This window comes from Lynx canadensis, chromosome E1 (assembly GCF_007474595.2).
Source record: "Lynx canadensis isolate LIC74 chromosome E1, mLynCan4.pri.v2, whole genome shotgun sequence".
Classification (NCBI taxonomy): domain Eukaryota; kingdom Metazoa; phylum Chordata; class Mammalia; order Carnivora; family Felidae; genus Lynx; species Lynx canadensis.
Window position 1 is genome coordinate 768,815 of NC_044316.2, and position 26,888 is coordinate 795,702.

Sequence of the window (26,888 nt, forward strand, 5' to 3'; positions counted from 1 at the left end):
TGAGGACCCAGGTGCCTGTGGGGGTGGGGCGGGGGGTGTTCCGGGTCCGGGTGCGCCCTTCCCCTGACCGTCCCGGGGACCCCTCGGCCCCCGTCCCCGCCCCTGGCTTCTGTGGACGTGAGTCATCACAATTACTGGGCCTGAGACGCAGACTCTGACTGTACATCTCTTCTGATCCTTCGGGCTCCGGACTGATGGTGGTCGGTTCTTTAGAGGTGGGGAAACTGAGGCTGTGGTGTGGAAGGACGGCCATGCAGGTTGCAAGCGGCAGGGACGGCGCGGGGCTGGGGCTCAGGCCGTGCGTCTGCGACGGAGGCCGAGGTCCCGGCCGGGACACGCTGCCCGGGTATCGGCTGCCCCGCTCCTGCACCCTCCTGCCCTCCCCGGGCCGCGCCACCTGACCGGCCCCGGACAGAGACGCACGCGGGAGCACGTCGCCCCGCGCGAGGAAGTGCACGCGACCGGCGTGATTTTCTGGGCCCTTCTCCCCTGTTCCGCCGACCTTGACGTCCCCTTGGCAGAGGGTGGCGTTGTAAGGCGGTGGTGCCTCCGAGCGGCCACCGTGACCAGGGCCCCTTCCCGCCGGTGTGTGAGCGCGAGGTGCAGCGCTCACCCTGCACGTTGCGCTGTGCGTTCTGGCACACGTGGAGCACTGTCCGGACCGCTGCGGGGGGGGGGTGGGGGGGTGGGGAGTGGAGTGCTGAGCCCCCGCAGGGGGTGGGGTGCTGAGCACGGGGCAGTGGGGGGGTGGCGTTCGTGCAGCTTTACCGCTCAGCTGGGACTGGGTCTCAGGACTGGCTAACAGGTATGTTCTCTTCCACAGGTGGCCCTCCCCCGGGCGGCGGTGCCCCCTGGCACCTTCGAAACGTCCTCAGCGACTCAGTGGAGAGCTCGGACGATGAATTCTTTGATGCCAGAGGTGAGTGAACTCCATCTTCCCGCCACTGGCTGGGTGAGCTTTCTAGAAGCCTCACGAAGGGGATCTTTGTGGGGGTTAGCGTCTCTCCCTCTTGGACGCTGTGCCCCGCACTTCACGTGTGCCCGATTCTGAGTCCCCGAGGCAGGGGCACTGGCTGTGTCCTTGGTCCACCTCAGGGGCTGTGCCAGGCGCTCGCTGAGCTGTAGAGGCCTCTGGGTGTGGGTGCTGCCCTCCTGATGCTGGTGGTTTAGCGGGAGAGGCCAAACCCAGCAGTGACACGGAGGAAGTCACCCTCCCAAGGGGGTGATGCCCCTGCGTAAGTCAGCAGGTGTTAGCAGGGAGTGGACGCGGGTCCCTAACTTAGTGGGGTTGGTAGCGCCCTCTCCGTAGTCACGAGGGGAAGGAGCCTTCTGACGGAGGAGGCGGCCGGTGTGATGGCATTGAAGCAGGACGGTGGCCCTTCCGGGGACCCAGGGGCCCGTGCACCAGGGGTCAGGGGCCTGGCACGAGGGGCAGAGGAGAGGCTGGCTGCCTGCCTGAGACCCTGAAGCCAGGCACATAGGATCAGTCGCAGAGGGGATGCGGGGCAGTGAGCAGGACTGTTGGAGACCTCCCGCGGGTACCAGGGGGGCACGTCCAGCGGGCACGAGGGGGACACGTCCTGGGGCCACGAGGGGACCGGCGGGCGGCGTGTCAGAAGGCGGGATGGGGGCACATCCAGCGGGCGCGAAGACGGCATGTCCAGCAGGCACGAGGGGGGCACGTCCAGGGGAGCGTGAGAGGGGCACGTCCAGAGGGCACAAGGGGGTCAGCGGGCAGCATATACAGAGGGTGCAAGGGGGGCACCTCCAGCGTGCGCGAGGGGGGCACGTCCAGCGGGCACAAAGACGGCACGTCCAGGGGAGCGTGAGGGGGGCACGTCCAGGGGGCACGAGGGGGGCACGTCCAGGGGAGCGTGAGGGGGGCACGTCCAGCGGGTACAAAGGGACATGTCCAGCGGGTATGAGGGGGGCACATCCAGAGGGCACGAGGGGGTCAGCGGGCAGCATATCCAGAGGGTGCAAGGGGGGCACCTCCAGCGTGTGCGAGGGGGGCACGTCCCGCGGGCGTAAGGGGGGAGGGCAAAGGGGGCACGGGGGGGGGTTGGTGGGCGGCGGGTCCAGTGGGTACAAGAGGGCCGGCGGACAGCAGGGGCGTGGTCAAGGGGACGAAGAACAGGAAACAGGGAGTGGGGACGGGTGCGCCAAAGCGGGTGCGCGTTTCCGGCTCTGGGCGAGAGCGCGCATGCAGGGCAGGTGTGGGCGCCAGAGGGCGGCGGACAGAAGGTCCCCACGGTCACGCTCGCCTGGCTGCCTCCCCCACCCAGGGGCCCCGGTCCTCACCTGGCCGGCTTGGCCCCACCGGGGAAGTCACCGTATCTGGGGGGCTGACGCACTCCCGGGACAGCCAGCTGTAAAATGCCTAGTGAGATGGGGTCTCGAAGCAGAAACAGACCGTGTGCTGGGAAGACATCTGGGCCTGCAGCGGGACACCGGGGACGTGGCCTCGTGGTCTCAGCCACGCCATTGCCCTTCTCTGGGCCTTAGTGTCCGGGTCAGCTCTGTGCCTCCGGAAGTGGGGAGTGCCCAGTTCAGGTGCCTTTCAGGGAGGCACAGGGCACAGCTGGGCAGACCCCAAGCCAACCGACACTCAGCCCATGTGGGACCCGTGTGCTGTCTCCCAGGGGTGTCTGGCCAGAGCGGCGGCCGGGACTGCTTCTCCATAGCAACTAGCGCACAATGTGACAGCAGTGACGTCAATGTTTTGATGCTTAGAACGCTTTTATTTAAAATATTTTGCAGTTCCTCAGGGCTGGCTTCCCCGATGACAGGACGGCTGGCAGCAGGAGGCATTGGGGGCGGGCCTGCTCACCGGCTTGCCCCCTGAGCAGCTGTGGGCACGTCCTGCCCCCGCCCTGCACCCCACAGGCTGCGGAGGCCCCCTTCCTCCCGGTTGCCCTCCCCACCCCCTGTGTGCTCTGTGCTGTCCCCGAGACAAGGCCGTTGGAGTCTCCGTGGCTCAGGCAGTCAGAGGTGAAGCTGTCCTTCTCTGTCCCCTGGGCTGGGCGAGGCCCAACAGGCAGTCCGCAGCCCCCAGGTCCGGGCGGTGAGTGTCCCGGACTCGGGCAGGAGACCGTCTGGGTCCCTGACACCCTGGGCAGGATGCCGGCTCTGTGGGCCACGGCGGCAGGCCCGGGGCCTCGCGTGGCTGGTGAGCGCCGCGGGGCGGGCGTTGGGGTCCAGGTCCCCAGACCCAGGAGAGGTGCCTCCCTCCTGTCAGAGGATATCTGGGGGCCACGGCCCAGTCTGCCAGGGCTGGGGTGCAGAGCAAGGGAAGACTCAGGGGGGCCCAGAAGGGCCCGCAAGGTCTTGGAGTTCAGCACCACCACCACCGTCTCCGGGCTGGGAAACTGAGGCCAGAGCGTTGGGAGGCTTGCTCAGGGTCACCCAAGGTTACTCGAGGTCAGGCCAAGCAGGGGCTAGAATCCACTCACTTGTGAGTATCTGCTCCCCGGGGACGCTGCCTCTCACACCGGGGGTGTGGCAGATGGGCGCTGTCCCCGTGCTTCCGGAGCCACCGGTCAGCGGTGGGGGTGGGAGACAGGCGAGCTGTAAGTAAGGCATGGGAGGAGACTCCGGCAGACAGCGAAAAGCAGAAACTGGAGGGGAGAAGGGGAGAGGGGGGGAGGGGGAGGGAGGGGGTGAAACTCGGGAGATGGTGTCAGGGGTGTGTCTGTTTGTCAGCACCTACCAAGTTGTATTTGCATTTTTTTTATTATTAGTCTTGATGTTTATTAGAGAGAGAGAGAGAGAGGGAGACACAAAATCCTTAGCAGGCTCCAGGCTCCAAGCTGTCAGCACAGAGCCCGACGCGGGGCCCGAACCCACAAACTGTGAGATCATGACCTGAGCTGAAGTCGGACGCTTAACCCACTAAACCACCCAGACGCCTGCCTCAAGTTGTACTTGTGAATACGAGTGGTTTGTTGATCACCGTTCTGCTCAGCGTCGCTGTTCAAAGTGAAGGATTTGCCCCCCTCTGACATAAGGGAACATGGGGGGGGGGTGAGTGAGTGAGCAGGAGGCGCCCCCCGCTGAGGCCCAGGCCCCTTCCCTCCGCTTGTTCTCTTGTTCTCTCGGTCCCCTCTCCCAACATCTAGACAAGAGCCGGCTCGTTGCCGTGGACCCGCGCAAGCGGCCTGGTCCCCGAGGTCGCAGCCGAGCCCAACCAGGGGCCCAGCGGAGCCCTCCCCAGGCGGGACGTTGGAGGTTTCCACCTGCCGCCTCATCTCCCGTGTCCCCTGCTCTGCTGTCCCCATGCCCGGTGGACACCCTGCTCCCCTCCTGGTGCGAGGCCGGGCGGAGAGCTGCCCTCGGTCTTGCGGAGACCCGGCTGCGTGCTCCAATCCCCGGTTCCTCCCAGCGAAGGGAACAGGATAAAGCACTGAATTTACAGACCGCGGCCGGTCTCCTGGAGAACAGGGGGCACATCTCTGGGCTTTTCCTGTGGGCACACAGCCTCCACCTGGAAGGGAGGTAGCAGACACAGGTGCAGGCCGCCAGGGGCAGAGGTTGGGCCAGTGACTGGCCAACGTGTGGCCCCAGGTGAGTCTCTGGGGCCCGGGCCCCTTGTGTTGCACACAGCCGGGGTGGGGCTGGTTGTCCCCGGGACGAGTGGGCTGTTGATGCTGTGGGCGCTGGGTAACGGAGCCATGCCGGGAGCAGAGCACAGGCGTGTTCCTGAGCCTGGCCCTGTCTCTCCGTTAGGGGTGGGAGCAGAGAAGCCAGTGTCTGGGGGTGGGCACCTTGGCCCCTGTAGATTTTACAGATTCACAGTGTTCTCCTTCACCCTCATGATGGCCTGCCGGAAAGGGCTCCAGAACCAGCGCTCTTACTCCCAAGGAAGAGATGAGAAGACAGGAAGAGTTGAGGGCACGTGCAAAGACCCAGGCTCACGTGGGGCAGAGTTTGGACAGGAATCCAGCCAGGAGCCTGCCCGGAACACGGCGTTGCCTAGACGTGTAGATGTGTGCCAGAATGGAGCACATGGGGCTCGGGAAGTCATCTGGGCAGGTGTGGATCCTGGGCGGGGGGGCTGGGCGGCCGATCCAGGACGTCCAGGGCAGGCCACCAGGATTGCAGGACTCTTGAGATAGTGTACCTGGGCTTCAGTCCTGGCTCTCGCCGGTGACCTTGGGCAAGGTACTGAGCTACTCCGTGTTTCAGATCTCTCGTCTGTAAAATGCCGATGATAAGGGTTGTACCTTTTCGGTACCATGATGAGAGTGGGGTGAGCTGGTATTTGTAAGGCATTATGACCATCTCAGTGCAGAGGAAACATTTCATCAGCGTTGTTAAATAAATCAAATAGGCGAGTCCATGAGGCTGGCCGAGGTGTCCCAGCCAGAAGTGGGGGAGAAAAGTGCTGAGCTCCAGAGCGGTCAGAACTCTGGACAGCTCCCCATGCTCTGCCATGTTGGTTCCATCTTTGGCAGTGAAATGGGTCCTGTCCCTTTATTCTCAGTTGTCACGAGCTTGAGGATTTTCGCCACCACCCTTTAGTACCTGCCCCATGAGAGAGGGCACAGCATCCTTTGCCAGGAAGGCCCGTCACTTTGCAAGCGGGGGCAGGGCACACCTGTGGGTTTGTTGTTGAGGGAACGCCCCGCTTTGGGACGAGGGACCGCACCAGGTGTGTGCAGCTGTCGTGTGGGACCCAGGGGCTTGTGTTCGGTGTGGTTGGGGAACATGGCCCCACTGACTTCTTCAGAGTAATCGCTGAGCTCAGGTTGGGTAAGGGCACGGATAGAGACAGGGTTGGGGGGGCGTGAGGAGGATGGGGGTATCACTAGGTTCATAAGGTTGAGATGAGAGTCAGTGGTTCTGTACAGCTCAAGGCTTGTTTGGAGCCAGAATTCCACACCCCGGTTACTGCAGACCTGCTTCTGCCCCATTCAAACCCCAGATACCTGTGGCAACCCATTCTCATGCAGAGGAGTAACCATAATGTCTTTATCTGTGGGCACCTCGTGTGCTCCGAGACCTTTATCCCCCTTAGCTCACTTAATTCTCATGGCAGCACTTCGAGGTGGACCTTGCCAGTCCCGTTTTTCTGATGGGAAAACTGAGGCTCAGAGAAGTCAAGTCACTTACCCAAAGAAAAACTCCTGGCAAGTGGCAAGGTTTTTCTTCTCCTTCTTTTCAGGAAACACCACCCTTGTTGCCAGGAACAGAAACTTGTGTGGGTTTGCACCCTTTCCCAGGACTGTCCCCTGGTTACTTTCTTCAGCCGCAGCTGGGGGGCCCCGTGGGGCACAGCAGCGATGCCTGCTTGCGGCGGAAGCTTCCTGAACGTGTTGTACTGTCCAGAGGACAGACACGTCCAGCAGTCGAGGTCTGCGTCAACGGCTAGGGTCACCTGAACACAGCCTGTCCGCTCACGCCCATCTCTGCTTCCCCCACAGAGGACATGGCCGAAGGGAAGAATTCCATCCTCATCGGGATGAGCCAGTGGAGTTCTAACGACCTGGCGGAGCAGATGGGGACCTTGGGGAGACTGGAGGGGCACCAGGGTGAGCCCCCGGGGTGTGTGTGAGCGGATGGGGTCCTTGGGGAGACCGGAGGGGCCCCAGGGTGAGGCCCCGGGGTGTGTGCACGCGTGTGCTGCGGGAGTGCTGGTGCGGACAGCTCGGGGCCAGAAGTCGGGTCTTCTGTAAAAAGTCTTCTGTCTCTCCAGACGCCTCCCCTCCCCCTACCTGTGCCCCCTGAGCTCTGTGACCTGCAGGGACCCTCGTGGGTGCTTGCACATGGCTGTCTGTGCAGAGCAGCTCCAAGATGCTCGGGCAGAACTTCCTGTGTCCCTAGGATGACCCCGGGGGGCATGGGTTATGAGGGGCAGGTGGCGGGGGCCAGGCTCCTTGGAGTGGGCTGGGGGTCCGCTGGTTAGTCTGGGAGCCTTTAAGAAGGCACCGGGCAGGGCGGTCGTGGGGATCGTAACTTCCTTGGGCTGAGTGCCTGGGGAAGGGGATTCATCCAGGAGACTTTTCGTGGAGGAGGGCTTGACCAGGAGCTTAATCAACAGAGCAGGCCTGGCCCTTCAGGCATCCCACCCGTTTGGCCATTTTGCATCACTAACAGATTTTTTGTTGAGCACCTACTGTGTATGCGTGTTTGGTAGGAGGAGTGAAGGTGACGTGGCTGAGATCTCCGACCGTGACACGGTGACGGGGTATAATCAGGACGTAAGGGGGTGAGGTTTGGGCTGAGGGTTGCTGGGCCTGGGGTGGGAGGGAGGCGGGAGAGGGGAGCAGGGAAGGGCTCCTGGCAGTGAAGCTACGGGGCCAAGCTAGGAGACACAAGTGGAGGACGCAGCTTAGCTGAAGGTCAGAACGATAGAGGGGCTGCATTTGATTGAGGTCACTCAGGAACGAGACAGATCGAGAACCCACCTGGGTCCACGGTGCTCACGTCTGCACCTGTTATCCTGGGGCTGCCCTCCACCCACCTCCCCTCCTCCTGGTGGCCTGGCCCCGTCATTCCTCAGTCATGGTCTGGGCCAGGCCGCCCTCTCCGGACGTGTGCTGCTCCAGCGGCCGTGTTGGCGCCGGTGCTTTGTCTGTAGCCGCTTTCCTTGAGCCCCTTCCCCGCCCCCTTGGCTCGGTGCTGTCCCCGTGCCACAGTGCTGGACACGCCAGGGGTGGCTGTTCATTTCACAGATGCAGAACCCAAGGCCTGGGGAAGCGGTGTCTTGCCCAGGGCCCTCCAAGTTGGTGGCAGCATCGCGCTCACATCCCTCGTGTCCTGGTTCCCAGCTGGGCGGTGTCCGGGGCCTCTGCAAGGTGGTCAAGTTCAGGAAACACAGAGGCTTCAAGGAAAGGCCCTCAGGCCACTGCTCGAGTCTGGTCCCCCGGGCCAGTTCAGAAACGACTTCCCCATTGACACAGCCGTGCATTTGTGTGCTCTTTCCTTCGCCCCAAGCCCTGGAGGGGCCCAGAAGGGGTCACGGGTTCTCTGTAGCCGTGAAGACAAACCCAGATCTTAGTCATGACCCATCTGGCCATCCTCTCCCAGGCCGGCCCGCTGGCAGTCAGAGAGCGTGACTCAGCCCAGTGTGAGCCGGGGAGGGGTGAGGAAAGGCAGGGAGAGGGGCAGGCACAGGGAGGCAAGCAGAGAGAGAGGGACACAGGGGCCGAAGCTACACTCTGCGCGGTCGGGGCTTGAACGTGGCTTCACGGCCGGGCAGGTTCACGGTGGGCAGAGTGAGGCTTCTACACAAGTCGGGAGGACCGAGTGAGCCGGTGGTTGGCTAAGCGCTCTCAGCGACAGGTGGTTGTGGTGCGGGGACAGGTCGCATTCTGGCAAATAGCCGTAGGCGCTCACCTGCTCACTGGGGAGAGGTGCATTAAGGCAGTGCCTGCCCCCCCCCACCCCCCAGGGCGAGCAGGAGGGGGCAGGGCAGGCGAGGAAGAGGAAACCAGCCACGTCCCCATCCCCTGGGGATTCATGGTGTGATTCCTCCGCAGGACAGAGGAATCCTTCCACTCACTGACCTCAGCCACGACAGGGGCTTCCCCGGGGCGGGGTGTGGGCACAGTGCTTGGAGGGGCTCACAGCCAAGGAAGAGCGGGGTCCCGGCCTCCGTGACTGTGACTGTGCAGGAGGAGGCTGAGCTCGGGGCCTCGGGAGGGAGGCTCCAGGGGCACTTCAGGAGAAGGCTGCCTCCCACCGTCCGGGGGTGGTGCCTTTGTTGTTCCTCCAAAGGAGTGGGTTTGCTTTGAAGCCCCATCATGGACGGAGCAGACCTCAGGGACCCCTGCCCTACGGGGACTTCACTTTAGCGCCTCGCCTGCCACGGGCTGGGGCCATGCTGTCGGGGTGACGGTGTGGTTTCCAGCCACTGGTCCTGCAGCCTCCATCCGCCACGGAATCTTCCACGTTCCGTGGGCCCCTCTGCTCTCTCCCCTGGGTTGTATTCCCCTTGTTGGTTCTGGTACTTGTATATTAACCCTTCTTCACCTTGAGCTCAGTTACAGGTTTGCATTTTGTTGGTGAATTTGGCCCAGCATATACACGTGTATAGATTTACATTTTGTGTAATTATGTAAGTACCTGTTGTACATGTGTGTGAATATACGGTGTATGTGCATGCGTGTGCATATAATATAAAACGTTTAGCATGTGTACGTGTGATACATAATATGATGTATCAATGTCTGTATACGATATATGAAATATTCATGTAAACATATTCAAACATATACGTATTTATGTGTATACATACACATACACACACAACTTATTTTTTCAAATATTTCTTTTTTTTTTTCAATGTTTGTTTATTTTGAGAGAGACAGAGCATGAACAGGGAAGGGGCAGAGAGAGAGAGAGAGAGAATGAGAATCCCAAGCAGGCCCTGTGTTGTCAGCGCAGAGCCCAGCGTGGGGCTCGGTCCCACGAACCCTGAGATCGTGACTGGAGCCGGAATCAAGAGTCAGATGCTCAACCGACTGAGCCACCCAGGTGCCCCTCAAGTGTTTCTCTCTCTCTCTCATTCCCCTTCTAAAGCTTGCATTAGACGGATGCTGGACCCGTGTCTCACCTTGTCTGGCCCCGTTCTTATTTCTTGGTCCCTGCTGGGCTCTAGAAACTTTCCTTGGCTCTAACACGATCAATAGCTCGCCAGACCAGTTTCTCTTCTGCTGCTGTTGCCATCCCTCTGGTCAGCTCTTCTGTGGAGTTTGTTTGGGTTTTTTTTTGTTAAAGCAATCCTGTCTTCGTTTTCACGCGCTCTGTTGGTTTTTTTTTTTGTTCGGTTGTTTTCCAGATACTGATACAACCTGTACTGTCCATGGGTGCCGTGGACTCATTCTGTGCTTTTCACAGCCTCCCTCCTCCCTGTGCTTTTTAAGTTCGGAGTCTCCTGGTGGGTTAGAAGTGGATGCAGACAGCCCCCACGCACTTGAGTTTGGGCTAATTAGCCAAAGATCCCTAAGTGAGGTTATGGCACAGAACAGGAACTGGTGTGTTTCCAGTGATCTCAGGAAGCACAGAGCTGCCGTTGACGTTGTCCAAGTAAAGCGGGTCTTGCCAAGTTTTGTTTTGTTTTGTTTTTAATCGGGACATAATTCACATACCAGACAATCCACCCTCTTCAAGTGTATACTTCAGCAGTCTCTGTATATCTTGTAGATGCACAAAGTTGAGCAGCTACCTGGTTCCAGAACATTTTCTTCTCCCCGGAAAGACACCTCCTAACCTGTCAGCAGTCACTCACCATTTTCCTCTCCTCAAACACGGAATTGCGTAGAAGTGGAACCCGACAGTATGTGGCCGTTGGTATTGAGGTCTGCCTCGGCATCACGTTTTTGAGGCTCAGACGTGCCGTGGCATGAACCAGAATTTCATTGCATTCCACGCTTGAATAATAGGCCCCCGTATGGCTGTTGCACATACTGTCCATCTGTCCGTCAGCTGGACCTTTGGGCTGTTTCCACTTTCTTGCTGTTATGAGTCACGGTGCTCTAAGTGTTTACGTACAGGTTTGGTTTTTTTTAATGTAATTTATTGTCAAATGAGCTAACATACAGTGTGCACAGGGTAGTCTTGGCTTCAGGAGCAGATTCCTGTGATTCATCGCTTACGTACAACACCCAGCGCTCGTCCCAACAAGTGCCCTCCTCGGTGCCCATCCCCCACTTCCCCTCCCCCCATCAACCCTCAGTTTGTTCTCTGTATTTAAGAGTCTCTTAGGGTTTGCCTCCCTCCCTGTCTGTCTGAAACTATTTTTCCCCCTTCCCTTCCCCCATGGTCTTCTGTTCAGTTTCTCAAGTTCCACATATGAGTGAAAACATTCGGTACCTTTCTCTGCCTGACTTATTTCACTTAGCATAATGCCCTCCAGTTCCATCCACATTGCTGCAAATGGCATGATTTCCTTCTTTCTTATTGCCAAGTAGTATTCTATTGTGTATATAAACCACATCTTTATCCGCTCATCAGTTGATGGACATTTAGGCTCTTTCCATAATTGGGCTATTGTTGAGAGTGCTGCTATAAATATTGGGGTACAAGTGCCCCTATGCATCAGTTCTCCTGTATCCTTTGGGTAAATTCCTAGCAGTGCTATTGCTGGGTCTTAGGGTAGATCTATTTTTAATTTTTTGAGGAACCTCCACACTGTTTTCCAGAGCGGCTGCACCAGTTTGCATTCCCACCAACAGTGCAAGAGGGTTCCCGTTTCTCCACATCCTCTCCAGCATCTATAGTCTCCTGATTTGTTCATTTTGGCCACTCTGACTGGCGTGAGGTGATATCTGAGTGTGGTTTTGATTTGTATTTCCCTGATGAGGAGCGACGTTGAGCATCCTTTCATGTGCCTGTTGGCCATCCGGATGTCTTCTTTGGAGAAGTGTCTATTCATGTCTTCTGCCCATTTCTTCACCCGAAGAAGTATGTTTTTGCGGTGTTGAGTTTGATAAGTTCCTTATAGATTTTGGATGCTAACCCTTAACCTCTATGTCATTTGCAAATATCTTTCCCATTCTGTCAGCATGTACAGGGTTTTGAGGACATACTTCCTGTTCTCTTGGGCACAACCCAGGAGTGGGATTGCTGGGGACTCACCACATCACCTTCCCAGAGTTCAGACTTCCCCACGCTCTTGCCAACCCTTGTTGTCTGTTGTTTGCGAATAGCCTTGCGAGCGGGTGTATGACTATGGTTTGGGTTGGCATTTCCCTAATGACTGATGATGGTGAGCATGTGTTCGTGTGCTTGGTGGTCATTGTTCATCATCATTCGGAGAAATGTCTATTCAGATGCTTTGCCCATTTTAAAATCAGGTTGTTTGTCTCTTGTCGAGTTGTGAGTGTTCTTTACATATTGTGGACGCTAGGCTCTTGTCAGTTACATGATTTTCCATTACTTTCTCCCATTCTTTGGGGCGTCTTTTCACTTTTTTTGATAATACCCTTTGGAGTGCCAAGTTCTGAAATTCTGATGAAGCCCGATTTGTCTATTTTTGCTTTTATTGTTTCTGCATTTGAGGCCATATGTAAGAAACCACCTGTTAATGTGAAGTCATGAAGGTTTACCCTTTGTTTTCCCGGAAGAGTTTTATAATTTTAGCTCTACATTTAGGTCTTTGATCCACTTTGAATTCATTTTCATTTTCTCTATTTGAAAAAAAATTTTAATGTCTTATTTATTTTTGAGAGAGAGAGAGGGAGAGAGAGGGAGACAGAGTGTGAGCAGGGGAGGGGCAGAGAGAGAGGGAGACCCACAATCCAAAGCAGGCTCCAGGCTCCGAGCCATCAGCACAGAGCCCGACGCGGGGCTTGAACTCACATTGTGAGATCATGACCTGAGCTGAAGTCGGATGCTTAACTGACTGAGCCCCCCAGGTGCCCCATCAGGATTTTCTACGTACAAGATCATATCAACTCCCAACAGGTAGTTTTCCTTTTTTCCTTTCCAACCTGGATGCCTTTTTATTTCCTTTTCTTGCCTGGCATCCCTGGCTAGAAGCTCTAGTATAATACCGAACAGAAATGCTGAGAGCTGACATTTTGTTCCCGATCTTCAGGAGAGTTTGCAATCTTTTGCCATTAAATATTTTGTTAGCTGGTTGTGTTTTGTTTTGTTTTTGTCTTTGGGGTTTTTTTGGAGTTGTCATTTATCTGGTCAGGGAAGTTCCCTCCTATTCTGGGTTTGATCAATGCTTTTATCACGAAAAGGTGTCGGATTTTGCCAAATGCCTTTTCCGCATCTGTTGAGATGATTTTGTGGGTTTTGTCCTTTTTCTGTTACTGCGGTGGGTTTCCATTTGTTGAACAACTTGGCGCTCCTTGGAGAGATTCCACTCAGTCCTTGCCACAGTTGTTAATCTTCTATGCTCGGGGTTTACACACGTCTTTCAGAATAATTTATGCTAACAGGCTATGAGCTGTCGCTTAAGGGACAAACTTGTTTTAGAAACAAAGGGAGTGTCACCAAGGCCACATTCTTACTGACAGGAGGGAAGCGGTCTCTGCACAGGTGTCCTGACCGGCTTCTCCTACTTCAACTTTGCAGAGGGCTGTTTTCCCATAGTTCCTCCTGGACTCCAGCTGATGCCTGTGTCTAGATGATGTGGTTCTCAAAGAGTGGTCCCTGGACCGCTCGGAAAGTGGTCAGAAGCGTGAATTTTGGAGCCCGGCCCAGACTCGGTGAATCCGTGATTTAACTACCCTTTTAGATCCTTCGGGTGCTTGCTGACATCTGACGGCCATTGGCTATTAGGCCAGTAACTGGCGAGAGTCCCACAGATCCATTTTCCTGGATTTCCCCTCCCTCAGTCACTGAGTTTGGCCTCTTTTTTCCACACTTAGTTTTCCTCCAATATTGAGTGAAGTTGACCGTGTACCCCGCTTTGTATCTGCCCTTCCCCCTTAGCCTGTGTCTGGGTGATGTGATGCGTCTAGTTTTCGCAAACGGCTGCCATCTAATTATTGGGGAGGGTGACAGAGCTTCTGGCTTATTCTTCTTGGTGTTTTCAGCTTCCTGGGCTGTCCTGTGCCTCCAACATTCAGCCCTTCCCACACCCGGGGCAGATGCCTCTGCTTGGCACAGTGGGTGTTCGGGGGGGGGGGGGCCCACGCACGCCCAGGCCATTACACAGCTTCCTTTGCTCCCCTGTTTTCCATCCAGGAGCCTGCTCTCCGCCCCCGCACTGGCCTGTCCTCTGGCCACAGATGTTCCTTTGCAAGATTGAGGTTGTGGCCTCCTCTCTGCTCGGGCAGCGTTACGGACGTTGGTTAGACCTTCGCAGTCACACAGACCTCCCTAGGAGGGCCTCGCGCTCGGTAGCCGGCCCTGCCCCCCTCCGTGGGTTCTCTCTGCCGTCCACCTTTCGCAGATGCCTGATGGTTTCAGGTCTGCGAAGGACGCCCCTTCTTACCTTACCATACTGCTAAAGACCAACTGGCAGAGAAATATTTAGCGCCGTTTTCTAGGGATTTGGGGCGGGAGGAAGGGCCCGGATCACGCAGTGAGCTCACTGTATTCAGCCGGACCCTGATGCTTCTGAGATGTGGACCCGGTAACGTGGCCCTGCGGTGAGGTTGGCAGCGGGTTTCCCTCGTCTGCGGAATGAAGGGCGGACCCCCGCCTGGCATGAAGGCCCATCGGTGTGGCTTTCACCACCCCCTCCAGCAGCTGTCATTGTCTGGGGATAGTAAGTTCACCATCGCCATAGGAGTCAAGCAGCCCCGGGCCGGCTTCCACGAGGGACTGTCAGATCCGTCCCACGGCTGATTTCCACTCTGGTATGTCTCACTTCCAGGCTGTACTCCCGCCTCTCTGCTCGCCTGTGCTCTAGACAGAGCCTCTGGGGGGCTGCAGGCTGACCGCCCAGCACTTTCTCAGCAGGCCTTCCGGAAGCCCAGCCTCCCCCAGGCCACCTCCTTGCCCTAGTGTGGCTCTAACTGGCCGCACCGTGGGGCTGGGCCGTCGCTGGTGGTGCCGGCCTGCCGGCTGCCTGCAGCCCTGCCTTCGAGGGTGTCTGCACCTGCAGCGATGAGGGGCTCCCCACATTCGTGCCTCCCCCCCACTCCCACTGTGCACTGGGCTCACGAATTCTGCTGGTCAGCCCTGGGGACACACCGATGGCTCAGAAACGGCTCCAGGCTGGGGCGGGGCAGGCACAGTCCAGTGAGGTGACAGCCTACAAGAGGGGGAGCACAGGACATTGGGGTCGGAGGGACACAGAGCGTGAGCAGGGAAACGCAGGCCCAGGAGGCCTTGCTGGGCTCTGGACAGACCCGTTAGGGCGCCGTGGGCAAGATCAGCATGTGCAAAGATGCAGAGGGCGTGTGAGAAGCAAGGAAGTCTGGAGAAGCACATGGGTTCTTGTTGCCTGAAGTCAGGCTGTGAGGTGCTGGGCTGGGGGCTGGAGAGGGGGTGGGGAGAGGGGGTGGGGAGGTCTGAAAGAGGCCGGAGGGGACCCTGGTGCCGAAGGCTTGGAATGGCAAGCTAACCGGTGTTGGGGGTGGCGGCTGGGGATCCGTGGAGTTATTTAATCCAGAGCCACCTTCTAGAAAAATTATTCTGGAAGTCAACGAGAAGATGATAGGAGGGCCTGGGAATGTGTGCAGGGGTGCAGCGGGCTGGGTGAGAGGGCACTTTGAGCCTGCAGCTTGGTGGGAGCACCAGAACAGGAGATAGGCAGGAAGGCTGTTGGCTTCGGAGCCCCGTTACCAGGCGAGCCCCGCACCCCAGCTGCCGCCCCCCACCCCCCCACCGTGGGGTCTGCCAGGCCCCCTCTGGCTCTTCGGGAGGGGATTTTCTAACATCTTCCTCCTCCCAGAGGCCCCACCATCCTGAATGATCCACCCCCCCAGCCTCCCCGAGGCCCCCGCTGTCCCAGATGCCCCCCCCAGCCTCCCCGAGGCCCCTGCCATCCAGAATGCTCCCGCCCAGCCTCCCCGAGGCCCCCGCTGTCCCGGATGGCCCCCCCCCAGCCTCCCCGAGGCCCCTGCCATCCAGAATGCTCCCGCCCAGCCTCCCCGAGGCCCCCGCTGTCCCAGATGCCCCCCCCAGCCTCCCCGAGGCCCCCACCATCCAGAATGCTCCCCCCCGCCCCCAGCCTTCCCCTTTCAGGTGTTTGGTGGGAGAGCTGCTCTTACTCTGGGGAGGATGGGGGGGGGGGGTCTCACGGTTTGTTGGACGGGGGTTGGGACAGGAAGTAGGAAATCATGGGGGAACCACTGGCAGGCGTTGGACGCGTTCCCGTGCAGAAGATGTGGCCCAGATGTGCGAGCCTCCGTCCCGGCCCCCTGCACAACCTGTCCTGTCTGCAGGAGTTTCTGGCAGCTTCCGCTGAGGTGCGGCCGTGGGGCCAAGCAGGGTGCCGTTAGGCAGCCCGGAACCGGGGCACATCTGCCTGGTGGCTGTCGTCTGGGGAGCCTGCTCGTCAGGAAGCCCGGCTCACGGCTGACCCTCGTGGTGGCTCCGAGGGAAGGGGGAGCTGAGCCAGCCCACCAGGCGCCCGGCCGAGGCTTCACGGCGGAAGCCCCGGGTGTGCGGAGACATGGGGCGGCCCGGCCTCCCTGGCGGACGGGCCCTTTTCCACTGCCTTGACCCCAGCCCTGCCCTGTCTGCTTGCCTGACCCCGGCCAGAGCCATCCCGTGGGGCAGAGGTCGCGGCAAGAGCCCTCAGCAGACTGGGGCGTCACAAGGGACCAGATCCAAACCTTAAGGATGAGGTAACGACTTTATTCTTCTGAGTCTCAGTTTCCTTCCTCCCGAAGGTGTGGAATCTCGATGATCTAGCGGGGTGGGGGGTGGGGAAGCCATAAAGCTGCTGCTTTCAGTTGGCCCGGCTGAGCCCCCCCCCACCCCCCCGCCCCCTGCCCCTGGGGCTGGCCCTGCCTCCTTGCCCGGCATCCCTCCTCCTCCCAGGTGACCCGTGTCTCCTGCACACTGCCCTTGCAGTGACCCTCCCTCCTGGCTTCTCCAGCTCCGCACCCCTGCTTCCGGGCCCCAGCCTCAGTGGCCCTGCCCCCACCCCCACCCCCGCCCCGGGCATTCCTGCCCCTGAAATCCTGCCCGGAAGCAGTCATGCCTCCTTCCTGGTAACAAAATCAGCGTCTCCTACACCGTCTAGGTTAACTCACTCGCAGGCCTTGGCGCAAGGACAGGACGGCGATGAATCAGACCCAGCCGCTCCCCCAACTAGATGCCTCCCTGCCCCCGGGGTCTGGCACGCAGTAGGTGCCCAAGAAACGCCCAGGGGCGTTATGCTGTGGGCAGGGCCTGGGTTAGGGGTTAACTTGTGAGTTCTGAATAATTTAGCCTCGGGTCTGTGTTTGTAAGTGTGGCCAGATGGGATGGGGTCCCGGCTTGGCCTGCGCTTGGCTGGCGGGCGCTGCCTCGGGCCCCCTCCCTCCCTCCCAGGATGTCTCCTGCCCTCTGGCTCCCAGCCCTGCCTCCTTTTCCGGCCGGTAGGGGCCCGGCCACATGGTGGGGCAGGGGTTGGGGCTGTATGCCTGTGTCTCAGGGCCGAGCGGCCATCCCTGCCCTGAGCACGGACAGGACGCTGTCCTATAGGACAGCCAGCCCGTCACCCACCCCATGCGGGGACCTGGTGCATTTTGACGGGAAGGTTGCAGCGTGCCCAGAGGCCACCTGTCTGCCCGGGCTGGGGTGGCAGGCCTGTGGAGGGCAGATGTGTGTCCCACCGTTCCTGCTCTCACCGTGGTCGGGTGTGTGGGTCCGGTGGGCGGTGGGAGGCCGGTGTGGGTCGGGTGTGCCGGGTCGGGGAGACCCCCTCGCGTACAGACCACCAGGACAGGTAGAGAGCGCACGGGGAAAAGGAAGAACCTTTTTATTTTAGGACCGCTAACGACGCTTTCTCTTGCTTTTTGGACGAGGACCCCTGAGTTTTCATTGTGCTGGGGCCCCAGTCATACAGCTGCAGCCGGGTCCCAGGGGCCAGCCCCCCCGCCTCTCCAGGCCTCAGTTTTCTCCTGTGGCACCGGGTCTGAGGGCTCTGCTGGGAAGCGGTCCTGGCCGCCTCCCCACACTACTGGGGTGCCCGTGAGGGCCGGGCCTCTGCTCTCCGTCTGCCCCCTCTTGCACCCAGGCTCTGGGACGACCCGGGCTGGGGGCACCGAGAGCCGTGAGGACCCAGGCTGGGGGTACCGGGAGCCAGGGCAGCAGTGACCTTGGCTCGTCCTCGCCTGCTGAGTGCTCGTGGCGCATCTGGCCACGTGCTGAGGGTTTCACACCTGTGAGCATCCGGTGCTCACCATGGCCCTGCCCTGGGTACCGCTCTCCCCAGTCTGCAGGTCAGGAGACTGAGGTGCACAGAGCGTAGGCGAGAGACCGGGATCCGAGCGCAGGTGCACTTCAGTGCTGTGCTGCCCAAGGCGCCACTGCACACGGGGACCTCACACACCTTGGGACCACCTGCCCGGAGAGGGAGGTGACGGAGAGGGAGGCGGACGTGGAGACAGCCCTGCGGGGCGGGCGTCTGGGCCCCAGGAAGTGCCAGTGATTTGGCACCTCGGAGAGCGGGGGTCCTTGGGGACGCTGCAGACACCTTTTGTTCAGGGAACTCAGGCCTGCTGGGGAAGCTGTAATGTGCGGGCAGGGTCACGTTCAGGAGAAACCTCGGTTCTCAGGCTGGGCGCGGCCTCTGTCTCCCCAGACCCTGGTGCGGCCACGTGTGTGCCCTCCCCTGGCCCCGGAAGCAGGGAAGGCAGACACTCTGGAAGGAGGGCCGTTCAGCATGCGGGGTGGAGATGCGAGTGTAGAGCTCTGACAGGCGACGCCCCGGAGGCTGCGGGGTGCTGGCTGGGGGGGGGGGGCGGTTCTTCAGGGGACCTTCCGGTTCCTGGGGCTTCAGGCTTAGTTTCCTTTCTGAGCCTCCGTGGTTGGGGAGTGGGCTCGAGGAAGGGGTGCTGGCCTCTGCCGACACTGCCCCTTGGGGGCCCAGAGCTGACCCCGGAGGGCAGGGGTCCGAGAACTGAGGCTTCGGGTGGGAATGGGAGGCCTTCACGGATGCGGCCGGGGCGGTTCTCAGAGGACGCGGCGGATGTGACCGAGGCGTGGTGGGAGGGCGGGTGGGGCTCCAGGCACGGCCTCGCCTGTGCAGGAAAGGGGTGCGTTCGGGGAAGGGGACTTGGCGGGCGGAGGGCGTGGGGACGGGAGGGGGCCGCTTTCCCGAGAGGCCTGCTTATCACGTGGGACCCCAAGGAGGGGAGCCATTGCAGGCCCATCAGCGGGAGGGAGGTCCGGGCAGAGCCAGCGTCCCCTGCAGAGGGGGGAGTGGGTCGGGGCCACCCTCCCTGCAAAGCATTGCCGGCACCCACGGGGCCTTGTGCGGGGTCCCTGCGCCTTGACCGGGCTTCAGGATGCCAGGAGAGCGGGGCTGGCGGCAGTGACGGGAGCAGGTGAGGTCACGGTGGGCTGGGTCTGTCCTCGCTCACACGGGGCCTCGTGACTCGGGGAATAACTTACGCCCAACCTCGCAGTTCAGAGAGTGTGTTTTGTGCTTCCCGATGGTTTGCGATGAGTCTGGCTGGTGGGACTTCAGAGACGGGTGGCGTAAGCCCAGACGGAATGCGGAAAAGCCCGGAAGAACAGGCGTGAGGGGATTATGAGACGTTTTCTTCCTTCCTTATGTCTGTCGGTGTTTTCCAGATTTTCAGTGAGGAGTTTGTACGACTTTCACGATTGCAGAAAAAAGCTGTTCCCAGACGGGAAAGAACTAGTTCCATAGTCCAGGGGCGGATTCTGCACGAGGGGAGGGTGTGCGGTTCGTGCACTGCACAAATGTCGGCTGAGAAGCGCATTCTAGGTGTGGGGACACCAGCTGGCAGCACAGTCATCCCTTCCAGCGAGGGGTCCAATTCTCAGAGTCAGACACCCCAGGACCTGGGGACCACGGGGGCCCGAGGGAGGGAAAGGGCCCCAGGGGGAGAAGGAGAAGGTGGTGCCTTTGCTGAGGCGGGGCTGGGGACGGACCCGCGCAGGTCAGGGGACATCTGAGCGGACGTGGGGGGAGCAGCGGCCGATGAGGGTCAGGAGTCGGGAAAGGGGCTGGCGGTGTGCACGCTGACCGTCGGGGGGTCAGGCCTGGCTTCCCCTGGCTCGTGCCTTGTGCTGCCTGAAGTTCCCGGAGTGGCACGGCCGGGGCAGGGCACCAGCGGCCTCCCCGCGTCCGGCCACAGTGCCGGGGACTCTGCTCATGTGCCTTCTCTCTCTCCGCAGGAGACGGGAGCGCCCCGTGCACGTCCAGCGCCCTCCAGGAGAAGCAGCGTGAGTTCCCCTGACCTGCCAGGAGGCTTGTCCCTCCCCGCCCCCCCACCCCCCCACCGTGGGTCCAGCCTCCTCGGGCCCCTCCCTGCACGTGAGCTGAGCTCCTGGGGGTCCCCGGCTCCCACCCGCCGGGCAGCTCAGGGGCGGCAGAGCCAGAGTGGGGGCGGGACCCTGCAGAGTGTCATCTGTGTGCGGGCAGAGAGAGCACGGGAACGGGGGGCCCTTCCCAGCCTTTGACGCCGTGTGTCCCGGGTGACGTGGTGCTGAGGTCAGAGGCCCCTCATTCGAGGCTGTGCCGGGGTCAAGACTCCTCCCACAGGCCCGGACCCGGGGCACCCTGTAGAGATGCCCGCGGGCCGACCGCGATCGGGGCGTCCTCCCCGGAGGCTCCGGCAGACTTGGTGGGCGGCCTCAGCCAAGCGTCTGCGGTCAGCAGCGTTGAGTTTCTCAGCAGGCCGGGGTCGGGGAGGGTCTGGCGCGTGATGGGCGTGAGCCCTCAGAACCCCCTTCTCTCTCCTGCCGCTTGGAGGTGTGGTTGGAGCCTGGGGGCTGAGCCCGCCCTGCCCACCCGTCCCCAGGCTCGCACATCCCTCGGCTGCAGGAGGGGGTCTGCCCGGCCCGGGGCCAGCACTGGGGATGTGTGCCGGGGGCCGGGAGGCCTGGGCGCCTCTGTCAGGGGCACCCCACAGCTCAGGCCGCGGGGGCACGGGGCAGGGGGAGGGGGAGGGCATCCTCACACCGTGCAAGGAACTGAGCTCAGCAGGAGCGGGGCGCGTCCAGTGTGCCCCCGGATTCTAATCTCTGTGGCTGAACGAGGACCCAGAGAGCAATGCGTTTGCATTTCCCGAGAGGAAGGGCCACTGGGAGGCGCCAGGTTTGCGCCCGAGGGGGAGGAAGCCAGGGTGTGCGTGGCCGGAGCCTGGGTGCTGTCTCCCTGGGGAATGGCGGCTGGTTTGACAAGCGTGGGCCTTCGGGGTGTCCTCAGCCCGTCCTGGGTGAGGAGGGTTGGCTCAGGGGGTGAGGGAGGAGGGCGGAGCTGGAGATGAGTGGTCTTCGGGTGGAGGGCCCGTTCCCATGCACCTTGTGTGTCCTCTCTAGGGATTAGTTAGCCCGGTCCCCCCAAGAGGCCCCGCGTCACATCCCTCAGGTGTGGCCACTGTCCTCAGGAGGGAGGGAGGACCCCAGCCTCAAAGGGAGAGTGACCGCCCGCCCGGGGCCAGACCGCTGCTCCAGTCCGGACCTGGCTGAGCAACGTGGGTATTTAGTAGAGACACAAAATCTGTTTGTTGTTGTCTTTAAACTAGGGCTGTGCGGGCGCCGGGGGGCTCAGTCCGTTAAGCGTCCGACTTTGGCTCAGGTCATGATCCCACAGTTCATGAGTTCGAGCCCGGCGTGGGGCTCTGTGCTGACAGCTCAGCTCCTGGAGCCTGCTTCGGATTCCGTGTCTCCCTCTGTCTCTGCCCCTCCCCCACTTGTTCTCCTCCCCCCCCCCCCATAAATAAACATTAAAATTTTTTTTCAAAAAATAGAATAAACTAGGGGTATGGACGTCAGAATCCACCGCTGAAGGCTCCTCTGTGGTTCTGCCCGTCGAGGGTCGTCTTGCCAGCGGGGAGTTAAGGGTAATAACAACGGGGCCAGTGGCCCTAAGTACACGGCCAGCAGTGTGGACAGTGGGAAGGACGACCTTGTGACACCCCTCCCTGCGACGTCCACACGGCCGGCCGACGGGTCTGCTGGTTCTGTTCCATGCGTGCCGCCCGCAGATTTCGGCATTTCGCTGCCTCTGTGTTTGTGGAGTGAGGGTTGTTGACGGCCGCGGTTTACTCTTGATCCAGAATTGGCGACGCGGAGGTCCGCCTGGCGCCTGTGACCCCGTGACGCGCTTCAGCGTTCGCCGTGTTCTTCCGCGCACACGGTCGTTCCGGTATTTCTGCCGGCCTTACGCAGCCTCACTGGGGGCCAGATGCAGGGGGGGTGCGAGTGGCCCCCCGACCAGGACTCAGGAGGCCCCGGGGCTGTTGCTGCAGCCTCTGAGCTGGGAGGGAGCCAGGCCTGGGGGTGAAGCCCTGTTCCTTCGTTCAGTGCTGTGACGCTCTGGGCAGGTCACCAAGCGTCTCTGAACCTCAGTTTACTCCCTCGTGGGGAGAGGACCGTAATGTCTTCTTCCCGGAGTGGCAGACAGGCGGAGGGGCTTCCGGAGATCCGTCCTCTTGCTCCGCCGGTGCCGTGGCCGCTCGGTTGTCCCCGCACAGAGGTGTGTCCTGTGCAGGCCCCAGGGCGTGAGCAGGGAGGGGGCCGGCCGGGGCCGCTCAGACTCCACCCCGCAGCTGCACGGTCTGCAGCCTGCTGCTTCCCTGTTATTTGGGACCAGATTTCTGTGGGGGGGGGGGCCCTGCCTGGGGGCAGAAAGAGGACAGAGGGTCTGGTCCCCCGGCCCACAGGCGCCGTTCTGCGTGCGCGTGGAGCCCACGCAGCCCCGTGGGCTCTGACGTTCTAGCACTCTCCGTGCCTCCTGGTTTCCTCTGTCTGCGGGTCCCGGCTGCCCTGAGCTCAGCAAGCACCCCCAGCGCACGTCCAGCCGTCTGACGTGGAGTTCGGCGCAGGGGCCCCGGACACATGGTCCGCACCAGCCGCACTCTCCACGCGGCCCTCCGGCCCCCCGGCCCCCCTCCCTGCCGCTCTCCTTCCCCCCCACACCCACTCGGTGGGGACTCTGAACTTTCTCCCGTCCCCAGACCGGGACCCGGAGACCGCAGTCCGGACCGAGTGCCGTTACAGGCTCCCGTCTGACCCGCGGGTCTCCGTCCTGCCCTGGCCGCCAGCGAGCCCGGCTTTGTCCAGGGCTGCGTCCTGACTCCCCACCCCACCCCCCCCACTCCGCTCCTAGGCCCCATCACCCGTCAGACAAACGTCCCCAAGGGGACAGAGAAGACGTGGGTGCTCAGAACCACCCACCCCCACTGTGTGTGTGGGTCTGACCTCACGTCCCACCGCCTGGGGCCGGCGACCAGAGGAGCCGCTCGGATGCCGGGACCGCCACCTCAGGGCTCCCCTCCCGTGTGCCCGCGGCCCCTCGCCCACAGCTGGCCTCCCGGCTCCCCCCCACTAACCGGTGTCTTTTCCTGGCCTGTGTGGGCAGCTTGCTGGGCGCAGCTGCAGGCGGGCTATATTTAGCCGGATTTAATGAGCTCAGGGTGGCAGACGGCCGCCTTGGGAGCTTTTCTCTCGCGTGTGCGCGCGAATGTCTGTTCGACAGTGTCCGCTCTCGCGTGTGTACGTAAGCGTGTGCCCGTGCGCGTGTGTGCATCAGTGTGCATGTTAACGTGTCGGCACGTTCATTTTCACGAGGATACGTGTGTGTTCCCGTGGGTCTATCCGTGTCGTGTCTGCGCTTTGCTGGGGACACGTGCGGCTTTTGACACTCGTAAGGGTCTAAGACGGGAACAGATTGTTGGTTCCCTCGTCTGTTTGAAAAATATTTCACGAGCATCTTTTATGTGCCAACATCTTCATAGTCTTTGGGGATAAAATGGAACGTAAATGAGCCCGGCTGCAGCCTTTAAGGACCTCACGGCCTGGGGGGTGGAGGAGACGGCAGATGGAGTGACCACAGAGCTAAGTATGAGGACTCCCCCTGGGAAGGAAAGCCAGCTGCTTCGGGAGGAGGACAGGAAGGACGGAAGTTTCATAGGAAACACATAGGAAACACATAGGAAAGTTTCATAGGGCACAGCAGCATGAAGGAGAGTCCAGGCTTGGGGGGCAGAATGTGCAAAGGCCGCTTGGTGAGAGGGAGGAGAGGTTTGAAAACCATCCTGTGGCTCAGGGATTGAGCTCCGAGGGGAGGTGGGACCACAGCACAGGATTTGTGTGGAGCTGTTAGAATTTAGTGCATGACTCTGTCAGGGTCCCGGCGGGGAAAGGAAGGCTGTGCCAACACAGGACTGGGGGAGGGTCCCCCGAAAGGACCTTGTTCACAGGCTTAGGGAAACCCACGGGCGCGCAGGTAGCGGCCCAGCACCCTGCCCCGCCGTCGGTCCACACCGCGGAGCCCCAGCCGGCGGTCCCCGGCGTCCTGCTCTGCGGCCCCGGCCGGCGGTCCGGCCCCGTCCGGAGCCCTCGTAGGGAGGCTGAGACCAACGTGGGTGGGGGCGGGGGTCTGTCTTCAGCCTGAGAGAATCCGTTTCCCCAAATCCTTTTCTCCTGGGAACAAAAGACCTTCTGGAAACAGCCCAGGAAGCCATGCGGCAGACCTCCCCAGCGGCACAGAAGCCCAAGAGGGAAGAAATCGGAATTGCTGTCTCAGAAAAGTCGCCGCCCGCTACGTGGGCACTGGAAGCTCTTCTGAGCGGACAGCGCAGGGAGACGGTCGGATTCCTGGCGGACCAGACGCGACGCACGCGTGGGCTCACCCGGCCCCCCCCAGAGGCAGCGGGATTCCCCGGGAACCGAACACCTCCACGAACACCCGCTTGTGCGCGTCTCTGTTCGTGCCGCACGCAGACGGGAGCGGACGGCGCCTTCCCTCCCGGCCCCCCTCAGAGGACGACACACAGGGTGACGTCCGCATCTCGGGCCGCGGGGGGCGCACCGGTCTCCCTACCCGCGTCCTGGCTCACTGCCGTGGATGCGCCGGCCGGTCCCCCAGGGCTGGGCACGCAGGTGGTTCTCCGTTGGTGTCACGAGCGGTGTGGCGATGCTCAGCGTGCACGTGTGCCTTTCCGCGCCAAGGCTCCGTCCCGGGGCGTCGCGGGTGCTCGGTGTTTCGAACGACGTTCCAAACCGCCCCGCTCAGGGTCGAACGGTTTCTCCTGTCACCGACCACGAATGGGGAAGGGCTGCCCCCCCCCCCCCCCACGCTGGGCAGCACGGTGATTGCTGACCTGGGGGGTGAGGAAAAGGCCTTTTAGGGTCATTTCGCCGAGCGACTCCCTGCTGTGGGTGCCTTATCCTGTGCTGACACCATGCCTGGGCCCACGTCCCCAGCGCTTCACCCACACGGGGATCACGGCCCCTCCTGAGCCCCTGCTTTCTCATCTGTAAACCAGGGAGGGCACCCTGCTCCCTTGTGAGTGTAGGGAGGCCTGAGACCCTGGAGGAGGACTGGGACCCCGGGCACATGCCGAGGAGGCACTGGAACGGGGTGCTGAGCCCTGCCCCGGCCAGGAGGGTCTCTAGTGTGTCTGACGTCTCCCTGGGGCCTGACTCAAGATGGTGCCTCCCCCAGTCTGAGCCTGGCACCCCCCCCCGGGTGTGGCCCCTCTACTGCCCCCGACGGTGTGCTTTTAGGGGCTGGATCTGGGGCCCAGACCCTCTGGGGTCTTAGTCTGGGACTGCACCTCTGTGGGGCGCTGAGCATCCCTCCGGGGTTTGGGCCCCGTGGGCTGGTGGATCCAGGCTGACCGGGTTGGGTTCTGACCCTGGAAGGGTTAAGTTGTCTCAGCGGGGCCTCAGCGTCCACCCCCATCCTGCACTGCCCCGCATCCACTCGCTCCTTCCTCCTGGCCCCTCCTGGACGACTGTGAACCTTTCCTGAGTGCTGAGACTCGGAACCCCCCAGAAACCGCCCCACTCCGTTGGCGGGGCTCTGCCCTCTGTCTGGTGACCCAGACCCAGCTCCTGGGGATTGGCGGGCAGGTGCCACGCGTCCTCGAGCCTGCTTTTCCCCCTGGCGGGGCCCCGCGTGAGCCCCCAGAGCGGCCTGAGCTGTGGGGGCAGGGACGTGCCCGCAGCCTCGGAGGCCCCCTGCCCAGCCTAGGCCTGTGTCGCACGACCCCAGGGCCCCGAGGTCCTCAGGCTCATTGAGGTGTCTCTGGGCCCAGCCGGTGGACCAGGAGGCCTCCATGGTGTCGACCCGGTTTTGGAACCCAAACCCAAACGCAGGATCTTGGTTCACTGATTGTGTTTCAGGTGTATTCCGTCCGCAGACGGTCCTTCTCGGGTCCCCTCGCCGCCGGCCGTCAGCTCCCAGAGGGCAGGGCGTTTCCCTGTTCTGTCTGAGGGGTTCGCGTGGGGCAAAGTAGGGGACCGCAGCTTGTCTAAGGCGTTCCTGTTGTAAGCGTGACAGACATTTGTGCTGTGTGCTCAGCGGACATGCTCGTAAATGGTTTTGGACTTAGATATGGGCTCACTCGCTGGAGAAAAATTGGAAAATACAGGACGGTTAGGAAAACAACCAGCCGTTGTCCCACCATCCGAACAGAACCACCCTCGGGCTGGGCCGGCCGCTCCTGCCCCTGGACCTTCCACGCCCGCGTGCTGTGTGTTCTTGTCCCGGACGCTCGCCTGGGGGCCTGGGGCCGTGGCCGGAGCCCCCGCTGGCCGTGCAATGAGGCTGTACCTCCTCCTGTGAGCTCCCAGGGAGGGACACGTCCCACGTCGCACTCAGGGCGAGGTCACAGAGCCACTGGGTTCTTCCCCAGGATTCGCGCTTGCGGCCGAGCGTGTGGTGTGTGTGCGTCCGTGAGCTCACAGAGGACCGGGTGCTCCTGTGGGCCACACGGTCGCAAGCTGGGCCCAGCTGTGCTCCCTGGAGGGCAGGGGTGACGGGACGGGGCGCCCAGCTCCAGCCAGGGGCGCCCCCAGCCCCCAGCCCTTGCGGGTCCCCGCGGCCCGGCAGCGGGAGGGGCAGAGGCAGTGGGCCCCTCGACCAAGCCGGTGCCGCTTTGCTCTGCGTGCCAAGCGCGTGGGTGCCGACCTCGGCCTCTGTCTCAAGAGGAGTGTGGCACTTGGGTCATGAGAAGGATGATCCCAGTGTGTGCTCTCCAAGGTTGCGATTAAGGAAAAGCAGCCTCTGCTCTCCAGCTGGTGGGAGTGCAGGGGGCGGGCGCCGGGGTCAGCAGACGGCCGGGGGCCCACCCCGCCCCAAATCTGGGCTCGGCAGGGACCCGCCTGGATGGGGCCATGCTGGCGGAAACGGGTCTGGGGCTCCCCGCCACGCCAGACCCTGCCGGCGGCTTGTGTCTCCGGGGGCTCTGGGGGAGCCTGTGGAGGGGGACCGACGAGGCCCAGGCCCAGAACTCGTTCGGTTCCCTGACGCCAGCTGCCCTGGGACTTTCAGGAGACGCACATCCCAGCGGGTGACACTTCCCTGAGCCCAATTTCTCCCCGGCGCTGACGCGCATAGA

General features: G+C 61.5%; 1 protein-coding gene across 1 annotated transcript in view; it reads left to right on the forward strand.

The window, feature by feature from the left end:
* The first annotated feature begins 251 nt into the window (after nt 1-251).
* Nucleotides 252-26,888, forward strand: part of PITPNM3 (PITPNM family member 3) — a 51,595-nt gene continuing 24,958 nt past the window's right edge. The window contains 6 exon segments of the mRNA XM_030296252.1: nt 252-346; nt 522-677; nt 776-818; nt 820-919; nt 6,423-6,530; nt 19,711-19,758. Coding sequence (XP_030152112.1) covers nt 252-346; nt 522-677; nt 776-818; nt 820-919; nt 6,423-6,530; nt 19,711-19,758 — 550 coding nt within the window.